General features: G+C 44.5%; 1 protein-coding gene across 1 annotated transcript in view; it reads left to right on the forward strand.

Moving 5' to 3' along the window:
- The window catches only part of LOC311111266 (coiled-coil domain-containing protein 102A-like), a 71,921-nt gene extending 58,364 nt beyond the window's left edge, over positions 1–13,557 (forward strand). The window contains exons 7-9 of the mRNA XM_084153980.1: positions 5,874–6,044; positions 7,327–7,430; positions 12,361–13,557. Of these exons, the coding sequence (XP_084010106.1) occupies positions 5,874–6,044; positions 7,327–7,430; positions 12,361–12,490 (405 nt within the window). The 3' untranslated portion in view covers positions 12,491–13,557. The remainder of the gene's footprint in view (positions 1–5,873; positions 6,045–7,326; positions 7,431–12,360) is intronic.
- Positions 13,558–13,896: the final 339 nt, after the last annotated feature.

Raw genomic sequence — 13,896 nt, forward strand, 5'->3', positions numbered from 1 at the left:
CTCTGGCAGCTCTTTGGTTCCTCTAGGGGGCCACAGTGAATCCCACACCTGGCTCAGTGGCTCTCAGTAGAAATAGGCTTATGGAGCCGTTAGCTGACTGTGGAACCATTACCACCCCCCAGTGCCCCCAGTTTCCCATTGATTGATCACTCTCTCACTATCTTCTCTCTCCCTCCCGCTCTCCCATCTCCATAGACTTGATCTAATCCTGACCAATCGTACTGGAGCATTGCAATAGGCTCCACTCCCTCAGGCAGCCTCATAATCAACCCAATTCCACTATCCAGTGTGTGTGTGTCTGTGTGTCTGTGTGTGTGTATGTGGATTGGGAGGGTGTGCAGTATGTGGGTCTAAATGAATATTATAATACATTTTATGAAACTAGTAGTGAAGGAGGGGAAAGTGGAGTGATTTCTGAACAATAATTTATGTATGTGTGTGTGTAGGCCTATGTGTCTATCTCTGTCTTTAGCTATCTGTGTGTGTGTGTGTGTGTGTGTGTGTATGCATGACCACAGTATGTGTGGGTCTCAATATGTATGAAAATATGATAATGGTAGAGGAGGAGGGGAAAAGGGAGTGGGTGAATGAGATAATGTGTGAATAATGTGTGTGTGCTTATAGCTTTTTACTCGTTCTCCGTCTTGGCTGTTCACTATGTGTTTGTCGTTCTGTGTGAGGTGTCTTCATGTTAATGTAAGTGTGTGTGTAGTGTATTTTGTGTAGTGTGTGTGTAGTGTATTTATTTTGTGTGTGTGGCGTGTCTCTTTATTTCAGTGCAGTGGAGCAGATGTTATGGCAGATTTCAGGGTCTTGGAGCCAGTCAAGGAGAAACATTTAACAGCTAGCCTTGCATGACACCCCTCTATATCTAGCTCCCTCCAACCAATCTACCCCTCTTTATTTATGTACTGATTGGCTATGGGGCTGGGGTGTCTTACTGTTCATGCGTGCTTCTGTCAAGCTTGGTATGAAAAATCTGTAAAGGTGTTTTCTACATGGGTCATTGCATGGCTCGTCATCTGTGTGTTACATTTTATGTGCTTCTTGGACAGAATCCTTCCAGTGTGTGTGTGCATGGGCGTGTCACACACTCCCAGCAGTGTGTCTGTGAATCGGTTCGAGTGCGAAATCTCCATCTCTCACCTCACCTTCAGTGAGTACCTTCATCATCATAGATCATTCGTCAGTCTGCCTCATGTTTTATGTAGACTCAGCTCTTAGCCGGTGACTCTCTTCTCTCTTTATTGAAGCACTCCTTCACAGAGGACACTCAGACCCACATTAAAGCTGAATGAAACTTTCAATCCAAAAGTAGAGAATGCTGTCTGATTCTGCTGCATCTCACTGACTTCCAAGTTCCAAACTCTGAAGTGGTTCTTTGTCAGATAATGTGATTCAGTGATGTCATGCGTTTCTGAGTGCACTCTCTTTTTCTTCTCTTGGATATCGCACTGTCGTCTTGTCTTCCCCACTTTTCTCTTTTTTATGTCGCTTTTTCTTTCTGAAAATTCCCTTTGTTCTTAATCTTCACCTCTGTCATGTTTATTCATGCTCACAACCCCTCCCTTACCCCTCTCCCTCTTTTTCCATCTCTCCATCCATCCCCCCTCTCATTTCCCCCGTGTCTCCCTCTCTTCCTTTGTCTGAACTAGGCACTTAATGAGGGCATTCTCCCTGTCTGTATCTCTATGTATTTAGTATCAATCCAGACCTTACGACCCCTCCACTTAACCCCTATCACATCTCATATCAATCAACCAAACAATCATCCGCTTAATGAGGTCATATATGACTGGGGATTTCCTGCTCAAAGTACACCACCTACTGCTAATATTGTCACTGTACCACCACTACTACAAACAGGCCTGATCCTTTTAGTTTGATCAAAGATACAATGTTATTATTATTTAGGCTACAGTACACAAAATGCAATTTTGTGGATCAGAGTTTGTGGTTACATTGTTCATTTTGAGGTTTTTCAAAACCTTGATATTGTATTGTAAATCATCTGCCTGTTTACAGTGCCTCCTCCACTATCACAACACACACACAGTCTCCGGGCCAGATAGTGCTGTTCTACATGCTGTACAATAGTAATCAATTTACATTTCAAGTTGCTTTATTGGCATGAGATAAGAATATACATACAGTATTGCTAAAATGTACTTTGGAAATGGAATGATTCATGAACAATATTAAAATCCCAAAAAAAGTATCAAGATTGTCAACGCAGCGACAATCAGTAAAAAAAAAAATCAAGGATGGGGTTGTATTAGAAATGAAAATCAGTAAGAAAAAAGTAAATAAAGATACAATGGAAAATAGCGAGTCATCCTCGAGTCATGCAATGGTAGTCATGCTCCAGGGTTAACTGTATTACTATACTGGGACTTCCAGACGGGGCTGTAGAACTAGACCGTGTCCTCCATTGATGTGACCTATAAAACAAAGAGTCAAGCATCAAGGAACATGTCTCTCCAGGTGGTCTGGGGATTCAAGGGATTTTTACAGGAGTGAGTGTGTTTGTGTGTGTCCCCTCATCCAGTCTAGTCTTGGCAGTACTGGGAGCTGTGGGAGACACATCATGCATGTGTTTTCACACAGTCTGGACACTTGATTATCGCATTGAATTATTAATGAACCACGTGCTCCCTCTAATCTCGCTCCTTCTCTCTCTCTCTCTCTCGCTCTCTCTCTTTCTCTCTCTTCTCCTGTACACAGCGCTTCACCCTCTCTCTGTTGTCACTCTAACTTGGCTGTGTGGATTTAAAGTGTCTCTGTGTGTGACCTAGTGTACAGGTCAGGCGACAGTCACTGTGGGAGCCATAGCCAGCCTGACAGAACACATGAAAGCCACAGAAACACATCAATAATTCACCTTTAATCAAGAACTCAATCGGCCCGCTGAGACCAATGGGGTGGCAATGGATGTATTTCCCCTGTTGTGCGTCCATGGCCTCCCTGAATATTCCTCCCTTCTTCCACTTCTCTGGTTCTATCTAGTTACATAGGCTAGTGAAGAAGATGATTTGTCAGTGACAGTATGGTTAGAGAGCATGGCTGACCCCATTTATTCGACTGGTCGATTGTTTGGTCGATAGGCTGTTGGTCGACCGATATTTCTTTAGTTGAGCAGTAGGAAAAAAAACGACCCTGTCTGATTTTTCCACAACTAGTCCAATTCATTCCACACATCTGACTTCCCCTTTACCTCCTGAGAAACCAAACATTCCCCCGTTTCAAGTTTATTTGTCACGTCATCTGCATCCATTTTGCTGTCACATGTGTTCGGAGTTTGTTAAAACCAATGTATTAATATGATTATGATATGCTATAGTTCAGGCTCTTTTGGTCACGCGCATGCGATGCATACATGTGTCACGTAAAGAGAGCAAGGGTTGAGGGAATAGCTTTGTGTAGCTCAGTTGGTAGAGCATGGCGTTTGCAGTGCCAGGTTGTGGGTTCAATTCCCACGGGGGGCCAGTCTAAAAAAAAATGTTTAAAAAAAAACAACCTTTTCAGTCAGAAATGGCTGTAATTATGTTGCAGCTTCAGCAACACAGACAGTGTAATAAAGACTGTTGATGTTCTGTGGTGGATAATGCAGCAGGGAGGAGAGAGACAGCGGGTGCTAGTCACAAAGTCACTCGCTGTCTTTTTATTTTTAACACAGCACAGCAAGTCTGAGCCAGGCCCGGCACAATCAAATCAATTGCGGTCGGACTCCCTCTAGGCATCTGTGTGTCTTAATTATTTCATCAAACAGTGCTCTTAAAGCATCAGACAAACCCAGTGCATATAGTTGATTTGATTAAAACACATAGGATGTGTATATATATGAAAAAATACACGTTTTGACATTTTGACCAATCGATTGGTCGAAAGAACCGACAACTCTCGGTCGACCAAGATAATTTTTTGTCTGGGACAGCCCTATTAGAGAGGTTTTGAATATGATAGTGATGACTTGTGTCTATGAACGTGTCGGTGATAGTGATGACAGTGTTTATGAATGTGTCGGTGGTAGATTGACATTTTTATTTAAAGGTGTCAATGATTCTTAGGAAAGAATACGTTTGAGAAAGCTATTTTCTGACTTGACCCTACATCGATTGGGCATACGGTAGTAGGCATATCACACTGCCAGTGGCGGACTGAGGCATTGGTTACACAGGTTATAACCTCAACTGCAAACTTCAACTTCCTCCCTTTGTTGTTGTGTTTTTTTGAAGGAGTGTTTTTTCCCTTCCTGTTAAGTGGAGGGCTGGAGCACTGAATCGATACCATTCTGTTTCAATAGGACAGCTCATCTAGCCAGGGCTGCTCGAGTGCTTCGCTATGCAGCTAGGGAATACCAACGCCTAGGGAATACCAACGCCCCCCTTACCCCTCCCTCCCTCCCTCCCTCCCTCCCTCCCTCCCTCCCTTCCATCCTCCCTCCCTCCCTCCCTCCCTCCCTCCCTCCCTCCCTCCCTCCCTCCCTCCCTCCCTCCCTCCCTCCCTCCCTCCCTCCCTTCCTCCCTTCCTTCCTTCCTTCCTTCCTTCCTTCCTTCCTACCTTCCTTCCTTCCTTCCTCCCTTCCTTCCTTCCTTCCTTCCTTCCTTCCGTCCTTCCTTCCTTCCGTCCTTCACTCCCTCCCTCACTCTCTCCCCTCTGTTCCTTCCTTTCTCCTTCCCTCCCTCCCTTCATCCTTCCCTCTCTCCCTCCATTTCTTGTCCTTCTCCCTCACTCCTGTTTGATTTCTCTGGCCTTATAAATTAGTAGTACATGCTGTTCTGCCCTGATCATACAGGAGAATCCTCAGGAGAACTCAACTGATGTTAATGATGACAGTGATGATTAAGTCAAGATTGCACTCTGACTGTTCAATGCACAGCAGAGAAATTAGAGACATGCTCAACTCATCTGAGATCTGTGAACATGGTTTTCTTTGTGGTTGTCTTCTCTTTTTCAAGTTTCAAGTTGTACTAGTCTAATGTGCGGGATACACGTGGTATACACTTTATTACTTGCAGGTTCCTTTTCGACAATGCAACAACAATAATAAATAATAAAAGATAAGAATATGAACATAAAGTAAATGGCTTAGTAGAACAGAATAAACATTTTAGCATACCGTTAAATATAAAACAGGAAGTTACAATTTATTGTCCAATATTTACACCTGTTTTGGGGAAGGGGGGATTGGGCGACAAGTGTTTAAACTGTCCAGTATTTAGCAATCATAATAAGAGTCTGGTAGCAGCAGTTGATATGTGTGTGTAGCATGAATGTATATGTGATTGTGTGTATGTGTGTGTGTGTGTGTGTGTGTGTGTGTGTGTGCGTGTAGATCTGTGTGGATGTGTGCATGAGTGAGTGCATCTGTGCTAAGGTGTGACGAGTCAGTGCAGGTGGTCAGTCCAGTTCAAGTGTTTCAAGGTTTTCTTTATGTTTTATTGGTGTTCTTTATTCTTGCTGTATTGGTAATGGTTCGTAAGCGTTCAGCTCGGCACAAGCTTTTCCTGGCACAGTATGTTTACTTTCAATGGGAATCTGTACTTCTCTATTGTGTGAATGTGTTAAAAGCGCTCCTGAAGAAGCACTTCCATTATTGATCAGATCTTCAATGCTCTAACGAACAGTAGCAGTGATGTCTAGCAGAACAAAGACCAGAGAAACTCACTCAACTCACAAGGAATCTCCTGGAAGATCTGCTACTAGGGAATATACTCTAATTTCACCCAACGGCATCCGACGCTCATCCAACACCCATCCGTCATGCTTGAAACTTGAAATTCACATATAAGCGACGGTACTTAACTGGCCCGAGGTCCGATTTAAATCCAGACTAGCTGTCTGACCCTGACCCTTCCCCTTCTGCTCCTCAGGAGTTGGCAGACATGCGCCACATCCACGCCAAGGTGAAGAAGCAGTACCAGGACAAGATGGCCGAGCTGGCCCACGCCAACCGGCGGGTGGAGCAGCACGAGACAGAGGTGAAGAAGCTGAGGCTGAGGGTGGAGGAGCTGAAGAAAGAACTGGGTCAGGCGGAGGACGAGGTGAGCACCAACATATACACATTCATTTATACAGGGATACACATACAGTTCCTTCTGTAACTATTGGGAGAGTGAAGCATTTCTTTCTTCTTTTGGCTCTATACTTCAAAATGTTGGAGTTTAAATCAAACAATCACTTTGAGGTTAAAGTTCAGACTGTCAGCTTTAATTTTAGGGGTTATTCATCCATGTCCGTTTAGAAATTACAGCACCTTTTGTACATAGTCCCCCCATTTTAGGGGAGCAAAAGTATTGGGACCAATTCACTTATGTGTATTAAAGTAGTAAAACGTATTTAGTATTTAGTCCCATATGTATAGCACGCAATGAATACACTTCTACATGAATGTGGATGCTACCATGATGATGGATAATCCTGAATGAATCGTGAAAAATGATGAGTGAGAAAGTTACAGACGCACAAATATCACACTGTCCCAAAACAATGCTGTCTTGGGGGTGTGAGATTTGTGCGTTTGTAACTTTCTCACTTGTCATTATTCATTCGAGATTCATTCAGGATTATCTGTAATCATGGTAGCATCCTAATGTAGAAGTATTTAGAAACATTATATTTTCAAAGTGACTCCAAAATGACACAATACATTATTTACCATTCATTTCTATTGGGCACAAAATAATCTAAAACAACCAAAACAAACATGTGTAGTGTCACAAGCTTGATGTAGCCATTGTGTGCTATGAATATGTAACAAAATACTTAACTTTTTTGCTACTTTAATACACATATAAGTGAATTTGTTCCAATACTTTTGCTCCCCTAAAATGGGGGCACTATGTACAAAATGTGCTGTAATTTCTAAGCCATTCACCCGATATGGATGGAAATACCCTCATATTAAAGCTGACAGTCTGCACTTTAACTTCATTGTCATTGTTTGATTTCAGATTTCAAGCTTTTGGAGTATAGAGCCAAAAGAAGAAAAAATGCTTCACTGTCCCAACAATTATGGGGGGCACTGTAGATACAGCAGATACTGTGCACATACTGTACACACTGTCAGTAAATGCTTGTCAATGTTGAATATTTAGGATTTTGATTGAATACTGATTCTGGGTTTTGAAGTCTGGTGTGACTGATTTGCAATGATCGACTTCTCTCTCTCACGTTCTCCTCCCTCCCTCCCTCCCTCCCTCCCTCCCTCCCACCCGTGACCTCCCTCCCTCCCTCCCTCCTTCCTTCCCACCCTCTATCTCCCTCTATCCCTCCCTCCCTCCCTCCCTCCATCTCTACCACTCCCCCTCACTCCCTCCCTCCCAGCTGGATGAGGCCCATAACCAGACCAGGAAGCTACAGCGGTCTCTGGATGAGCAGGTGGAACAGTCAGAGAACCTCCAGGTCCAACTGGAACATCTGCAGTCCCGGTACGACTGATTCTGACACACGCGCGCACTCACTCACGCACACACACACTTATCATATGCTCTCTCACACATACACACACACGCACAAATACACTCCTCTCATATATGCTCTCACACACACTCTACCTACATTTATCTACATGCAGGAAAAGCACACATTCACACATTGTCATACACTACCAAAGACCACTGAGAAGGGTATGATGTTTAATCAGACAGTGTACTATATGGCTGCCATGCTCGTGTTATAAACTCTAGTTCTCCCAGGTATCTTAGCTGGAGGAGATTAGCCCACTGTGAGGCTTGTGTCTTAGTTTGTCAGGCAGGCAGCCCTGCTCATACTAGGCCAGTCTGTCTACTAGACCTCCTCTCCCACAGCTCTCTCTCTCTCTCTCTCTCTCTCTCACTCTCTGCCTTATCATTCCACCCGTGTCCCAGCTCATTCCCACCGACAGCCAATCGCGGGCCGCCCAGCCACAGTTTACCGTAGTAACACAGAGCCTGCGTGCTGCACAGCGGTGCTGGCCCCCTGTAGCTTAGCAGATGAGTGACAGGCGTGTTGGCATGGAAACGCCTTTAGGAACACACACACACACGGCCTCATGGAGCCCTGACAGACTTGGAACAGTGAGGGAGTAAGGCCCCATCAGGCTCCTATTATAACACTGTACTGGATGTGGATGAACTTGCTCAAACCACATTAACCCTAATGCACAGGATGTAGCTGGATAGGAGTGGGTATATTAATGGTTCCAAAAAATGCAATATTAATGGATAAAGGATTTTGAGATTTAGTTGTTGTCCACTACCTCTCCCAAGGCTATTTTACTATCCTGTCACTCCTCTCTCGCTTTCTGTCATTTCGTTCTCTCCCGTCTTTTCCAGACATATGTAATGCTTTCTTTGATCCCTCTCACACTCCCTCTCCCCATGGTTCTTTAAAGGGATAGTGTGACATTTTGGCAATAAAGCCCTTTTTTCCACTCACCAAGAGTCAGATGAACTAGCATGCTAGCTGTTCCTATAGACTTCCAGTGATTGCGCAAACGCTAGTTAGCAATGGCTCCAGAAACAACCTACACCTTCCTTCAAACTGCATGCAGAGACATAAAATGGTATCCATGAGTTCATCTGACTCTGGGGAAGTAGAAAAACATAATTGCCAAAATGTCGCACTATCCCTTTAACCAGGGGAATAGTTCCCACCACGTCCCAGCTTGTCTGTCTGAGATATAAATAGTAATAGTGGTCTTCCAGCTCCAGCTAATGTCTAAATCAATACATCAGACCAGGCCAGGTGATCTGGGAAAACCTCTGTTGCATTCTCGGACTGCCAGTATTGTGTGTGTGTGTGTGTGTGAGTGTAGCTTGTTAAAAGTCCATCCTTCACATCGATTTATCAATCAATTCTCTGTGGATCGTCTAATCCTGTGCACACACGCTCAATGCCACACACACACGCACACATACAAACATACTCCACATAGCCCATACACACATGACCTTTAACCCCCGGGTTTGTTAACAGGCCTAGGGTCAGGGGTGAGATGCAGATGGCGGGGCACTGAAGCGTGTGGCTATAATGGCCTGGGAGAAATGGAGAGGGAGATAAGAGATGAACACAACAGAGAGACATACAGACAGACAGACAACAGCTAGCCACCATGAGAAAGGTCTCTAGCAATGGGGGACGTTATTGTAACGCTGTTGCCATGGCGCTGTCAGAACGTTGTTAAAACAGAAAGGTCCTGATCCGGAGGTGTGGTGATGTCATGTGAGGCATCTTTACACCAGGATCTGGCCTTTAGGCTTTGTGATACAGTGCCGCTCCAATCTGTCACACTGGACGTAAACAACTAGCCACTTCTATGGCTGAGGGGTAGGCCTATTCTACAAAGCAGAATCAATGTGTTAGCCAGCTAACTTGCTGGCTAATTCATTGATCCTACTTTGTATTAGTATACCCCTCTGGTCTGAAGACTGGCAGCTTAATGGTCCACAAAAACTTTTCAGGAAAATGTGTGCATGTGATGGGAATGCATGTGCATGTGGTAAGAAGGGGTGTTTTTCTTTCTGTGTGTTGTGTTATCTTTCATGGACCGGCAGGACATTCAGATCTCTAAATACTAGGCTCTCTGAAGGCAATTTGAAAGTGGATCAAATAAAGCATGTTCTTTTCTATTGATTTCCCTTCACTGTAGCAGGCTTGTCTGTTTAGCGCAATCAGGGGGCCAATTCAGACTTCAAATGTGATGCAGGTTGTAGAGCACCAATGTTATTAGCACAACTCTCTGGCTGAACAGTGAGAGGCTTAACACGCACAGCCCCAATTTAGAGCTGTGGAGGTTTACAGCACATTGTGTGTGCTGCCATTTCAAGCTCTCCTCCTCCCAGCTTGTGTGTTTTCTGAGGAGCCGCGTTAGTGGGTTTAACATGATCTGAGAGGTAGATTATATAACAGAAGAGATGGAGTAGGAGAGGAGCAATAGAAAAGAGAGGGAAAGCGAGGGAGAAAAAAACATTGGTTTCATCTATAGATTTAAGATGAAAGCATTTTATTGACATTTGAGATCTTTCTAACCTCGATTTCTCGCTCCTTTCACTCTAACATATAGCCTTCATACTGTATATTCCCACGGAGTGTGTCACATTGCTATTTGATATTGTACCAGCTGTGAACAGACAGAAATAACACATTAGCAGTTTAGCAAGGCTGTTGGCTTTATAGATTAGATTGTTTTGCATTCATGCATTAGTTGCAGAGGGTTTGTTGTCGACAATGTTGTGGAAAGCAATTGGGCCTGAGTTTGATACATTAATTATAGTAACAGCATGAAAATACAGACTACCCACTGGGCACAGACGTAATTTAATCGTCTAGTTTTGATTTCATTTCAGTTGAGTTGTCAACTAACGTGAATTCAACATGAAACCAACAAAACATTTCATGTCATTGGATTTAGGTTCAAAGTTGTGTTACAAATCCCATTACATTATTTTGTTGAAATGACATGGAAACAATGTTGATACAACCAGCTTTTGCCCAGTGGGTATAATTTCTCTATCCCCCCCATCCCCCCCCCCACCCCCCCCCCCCCCCCCCCTCTCTCTCTCTCTCTCTCTCTCTCTCTCTCTCTCTCTCTCTCTCTCTCTCTCTCTCTCTCTCTCTCTCTCTCTCTCTCTCTCTCTCTCTCTCGCTCTCTCTCCCCCCCTCCCCCCTCTTCTCCTCCAGATGTACTGTCTCTCACCTTAACATGGCCTTGCTAAGTGTTTGGGCAATGGAAAAGCTTTTAGTCCTTTAGTGGGTGACTGTGGTCAAAACACTATATTATGTGTAATTTAGCGCCATTAAAATGATCTCTTTTCCTGTCAGTGAGTCCCCCAGTAGACTGACGTGGCCTGGGGAACAGAGAGGGTCAATCCAGGCCTCTGGCACCATCATACTAGCCTGATTCCACATCTGTTGGTGTTGTCATGCTAACTCCTGTATATGGTCAATGACCATAGACATTGACAGTACAGCACAAACAGATCTGGAACCAGGCTAGCATTACACCACAGAGTATGAGAACAGAGAGCAGTAACACAGATACTGCTTCTTGGAAATACTTAACATAGTAGATTCTGCACTTGCCAGGATTTAGTTTTCCCTGTAGTAGACATACCGTAGAGGCTGACTCTCTCTACCTGGATGAATAATCTAATTTGACAGAGAGTGATCCCTGGCTGTGTGGGAGGCTGTGTTCTTTCTCTTTCTAAACTGAGGCTCAGTTCACCCTGGAGCCATTCTAGCCATGCGTCATCACAACACACACAGCAGCGCTCACTAGTGCAGGTCCACTGTGAACAGGCCTGCCAATCTATCCCGGAAATGTCTAGAAATAGTTCAACTCTCACATCATAATAACATGAGTGGTTGTGTAGTTTTAATAAGGATGTTGTTTGTCAGGGCTGAGGTGAGGTGAGGGGGTGTTTCCTTTGCTGGTTGAGCTGAGAAGGAGGGAGCTGGAGAAGGTAAAGAGAGAGAAGGAGGGAGCTGGAGAAGGTAAAGAGAGAGAAGGAGGGAGCTGGAGAAGGTAAAGAGAGAGAAGGAGGGAGCTGGAGAAGGTAAAGAGAGAGAAGGAGAGGTAAAGAGAGAGCGAAACAGACAGGAAAGATAGAGTGTGTTGGTTTAAGGAATTAACTGTGTCTGCTTTTCTCTTGTGCCTGTTTGTCTTTGTCATTATGGCGCAGACCGAGGCTACTGCAAACACGCAGGTATGATTTTGGGCCCAAGATCAATTTGGCAAATGGCTCGCTGATAAATAATTTAAGCTTTTCTCTGAGCCTCAGAGGGATTCATAACTGCTAGGCCTGATGGGAACCTTCTGCTGAATTTCAAAAAATTTACCTGGGTTGTAGAGAGCAGACCTCCCCCCTCTCTCTCTCTCTCTCTCTCTCTCTCTCTCTCTCTCTCTCTCTCTCTCTCTCTCTCTCTCACTCCCCCCCTCTCCCTCTCTCCCTCTCACTTCCTCTCCCCCCCCTCTCCCTGTGTAGAGATAATGTTAGTATTTCACTGTTGTCCAGGTAGTATGATCACCAGTATAGCAGCTGTGGCTCAGTAACTGGTCGTTGTTGGCTAACTGAGTGTTACCTGGCAACGGAAGCAGCTCCGTTGCGCTGGGCTTTTAGGCAATGGTGAATTATGCATTGTTTGTTTAGCCAATGCAGAGTCCTGAAATATGCCTTTGTTTACTCAGTCACTGTTAAGATCACAGCGATTTTCTGCAAGAGCTTTACCTTAGTTGTTGAGGGAATAATCAGACTTTTACTGGAAAAACAGAATTTTGACAGCACTGGGCCTTTAAGTGCCAGTTGTGAAAAATTTAGATCAAAACCTGAAGTAGCCTTCTCACTCAAGTCCACTCACTCATCCTCTCCTCTGTTCTAGACTGAGGCGGCAGAAGAACCCGGGCCTGTTTGGGAAGATGAGGTCAGCTCGGTTCAGCCCGGAGAACCCAGATGGACTGCCCAGCGACCCAGACGAAGAGGAGGAGGAGCTACAGATCCAGATCCCATGAACAAAGGAAGGACACACAGACATCCATCTGATGGATAGACAGATGGACAGACAGACTGACTTAGGGCTCTTCATTTCACACCCGTGTGAGTCCCATAGACAGACAGACTGATAGTTGGACAGATGTGATCTTGACACCCACTCATCTCTATTGACCTGCCTCATCCTGTTAGAGACAAACACTGGCACATGGTTGCCATGGGCAAGGTTGTCATGGACACCTGTCGCTACCTGTACCTGTGAACTACAGAGCAACCAGCAGGGGTCAAGAGAGAGCCCTCACTACACTGCAACTGACAGCACCCTACACTACCACACTACAGTACAACCCACAGTGCACTACAGTTACAAGCCACCACAGCCAGAGCCTACAGCCCTCTAGTCCTCAACACCTCAATCATCACCACTATCACTCCCATATCTACAACACCCTTAGTGATGAAACACTCTCTCAGTCACACTGCCACCCATCCTCGGTCTAAAGCTCATGCCTCCTCTTTCACCCTTTCTTCTCTTTCTCTTTGCATCCTGAGTTACTTCACCCAGCGAATATTGTACAGTATCCTTCCTGATGTATAAAAACACTTGAGAAAGCGGTGTCGACGTAGCTGTGATGTTCCAGCAGTGTTCCGGTAATGTTATGTAATGCGTTGGAATTGTATCAGTAGCTGTACGTACAGTTCAGTAGAGTAAGGGTGTTTAGCCCTCAGGTCACTGTGCTATGGGTGTGTGCTTGGAGCCTGGCACCTGGGATCATCGTTAGTTCATCCGTATTTTGGGCTCAGCCTCAGACAGCTAAACCCTCCCAGTATGGGGGACAGGTAGTATTCTTGGGAGAGACTGGGATTGGATATAATGGGACAAAAAGGGCCCTCCACCTCTATGTCCCCTTGTCCCCTCACCATAACCACTAAGAGACAAGGTGCTTATGTAGGGGATCCATTAGACCTACAGTATTAACCTCTCGACATAGTGGGTTGTTCATTCTGAAAGAAAAGTTTGTGGTCAATACACACATCCTTAAAAAACGTAGATGCTGGGCTGATGAAGTATATACTAGAAAAGAACAGAAAGGCCTGCGCACTGCACTGTTTTGATCCAAAAGGGTCTTCGTCAGGTTAAGATCTTTGTGGATTGAAACATTGTCAATAAATGTCATAATTGGCAGCATATTCAGTGTGCAGGCCTTTCTGTTCTGTTCATTCTGAAAGCAATAAGACATCGGCTATCACTCCCACTTACTCATCTGCTACTATGGGGACCAAGGTATTTGTAACGATCATGATTTGCAAATTATTTATGTTGTTGTTTTTGATAATTGATCTGTAAACCACAGTGTTTTTGTATTTAGCTCTATAAATGTTAAGTGTACATTATAGACCTTGCTTTGTTTGTCTCTTTTCATGA

The sequence above is a fragment of the Coregonus lavaretus genome (genome assembly GCF_964263955.1).
Source record: "Coregonus lavaretus genome assembly, chromosome: 37".
NCBI lineage: Eukaryota > Metazoa > Chordata > Actinopteri > Salmoniformes > Salmonidae > Coregonus > Coregonus lavaretus.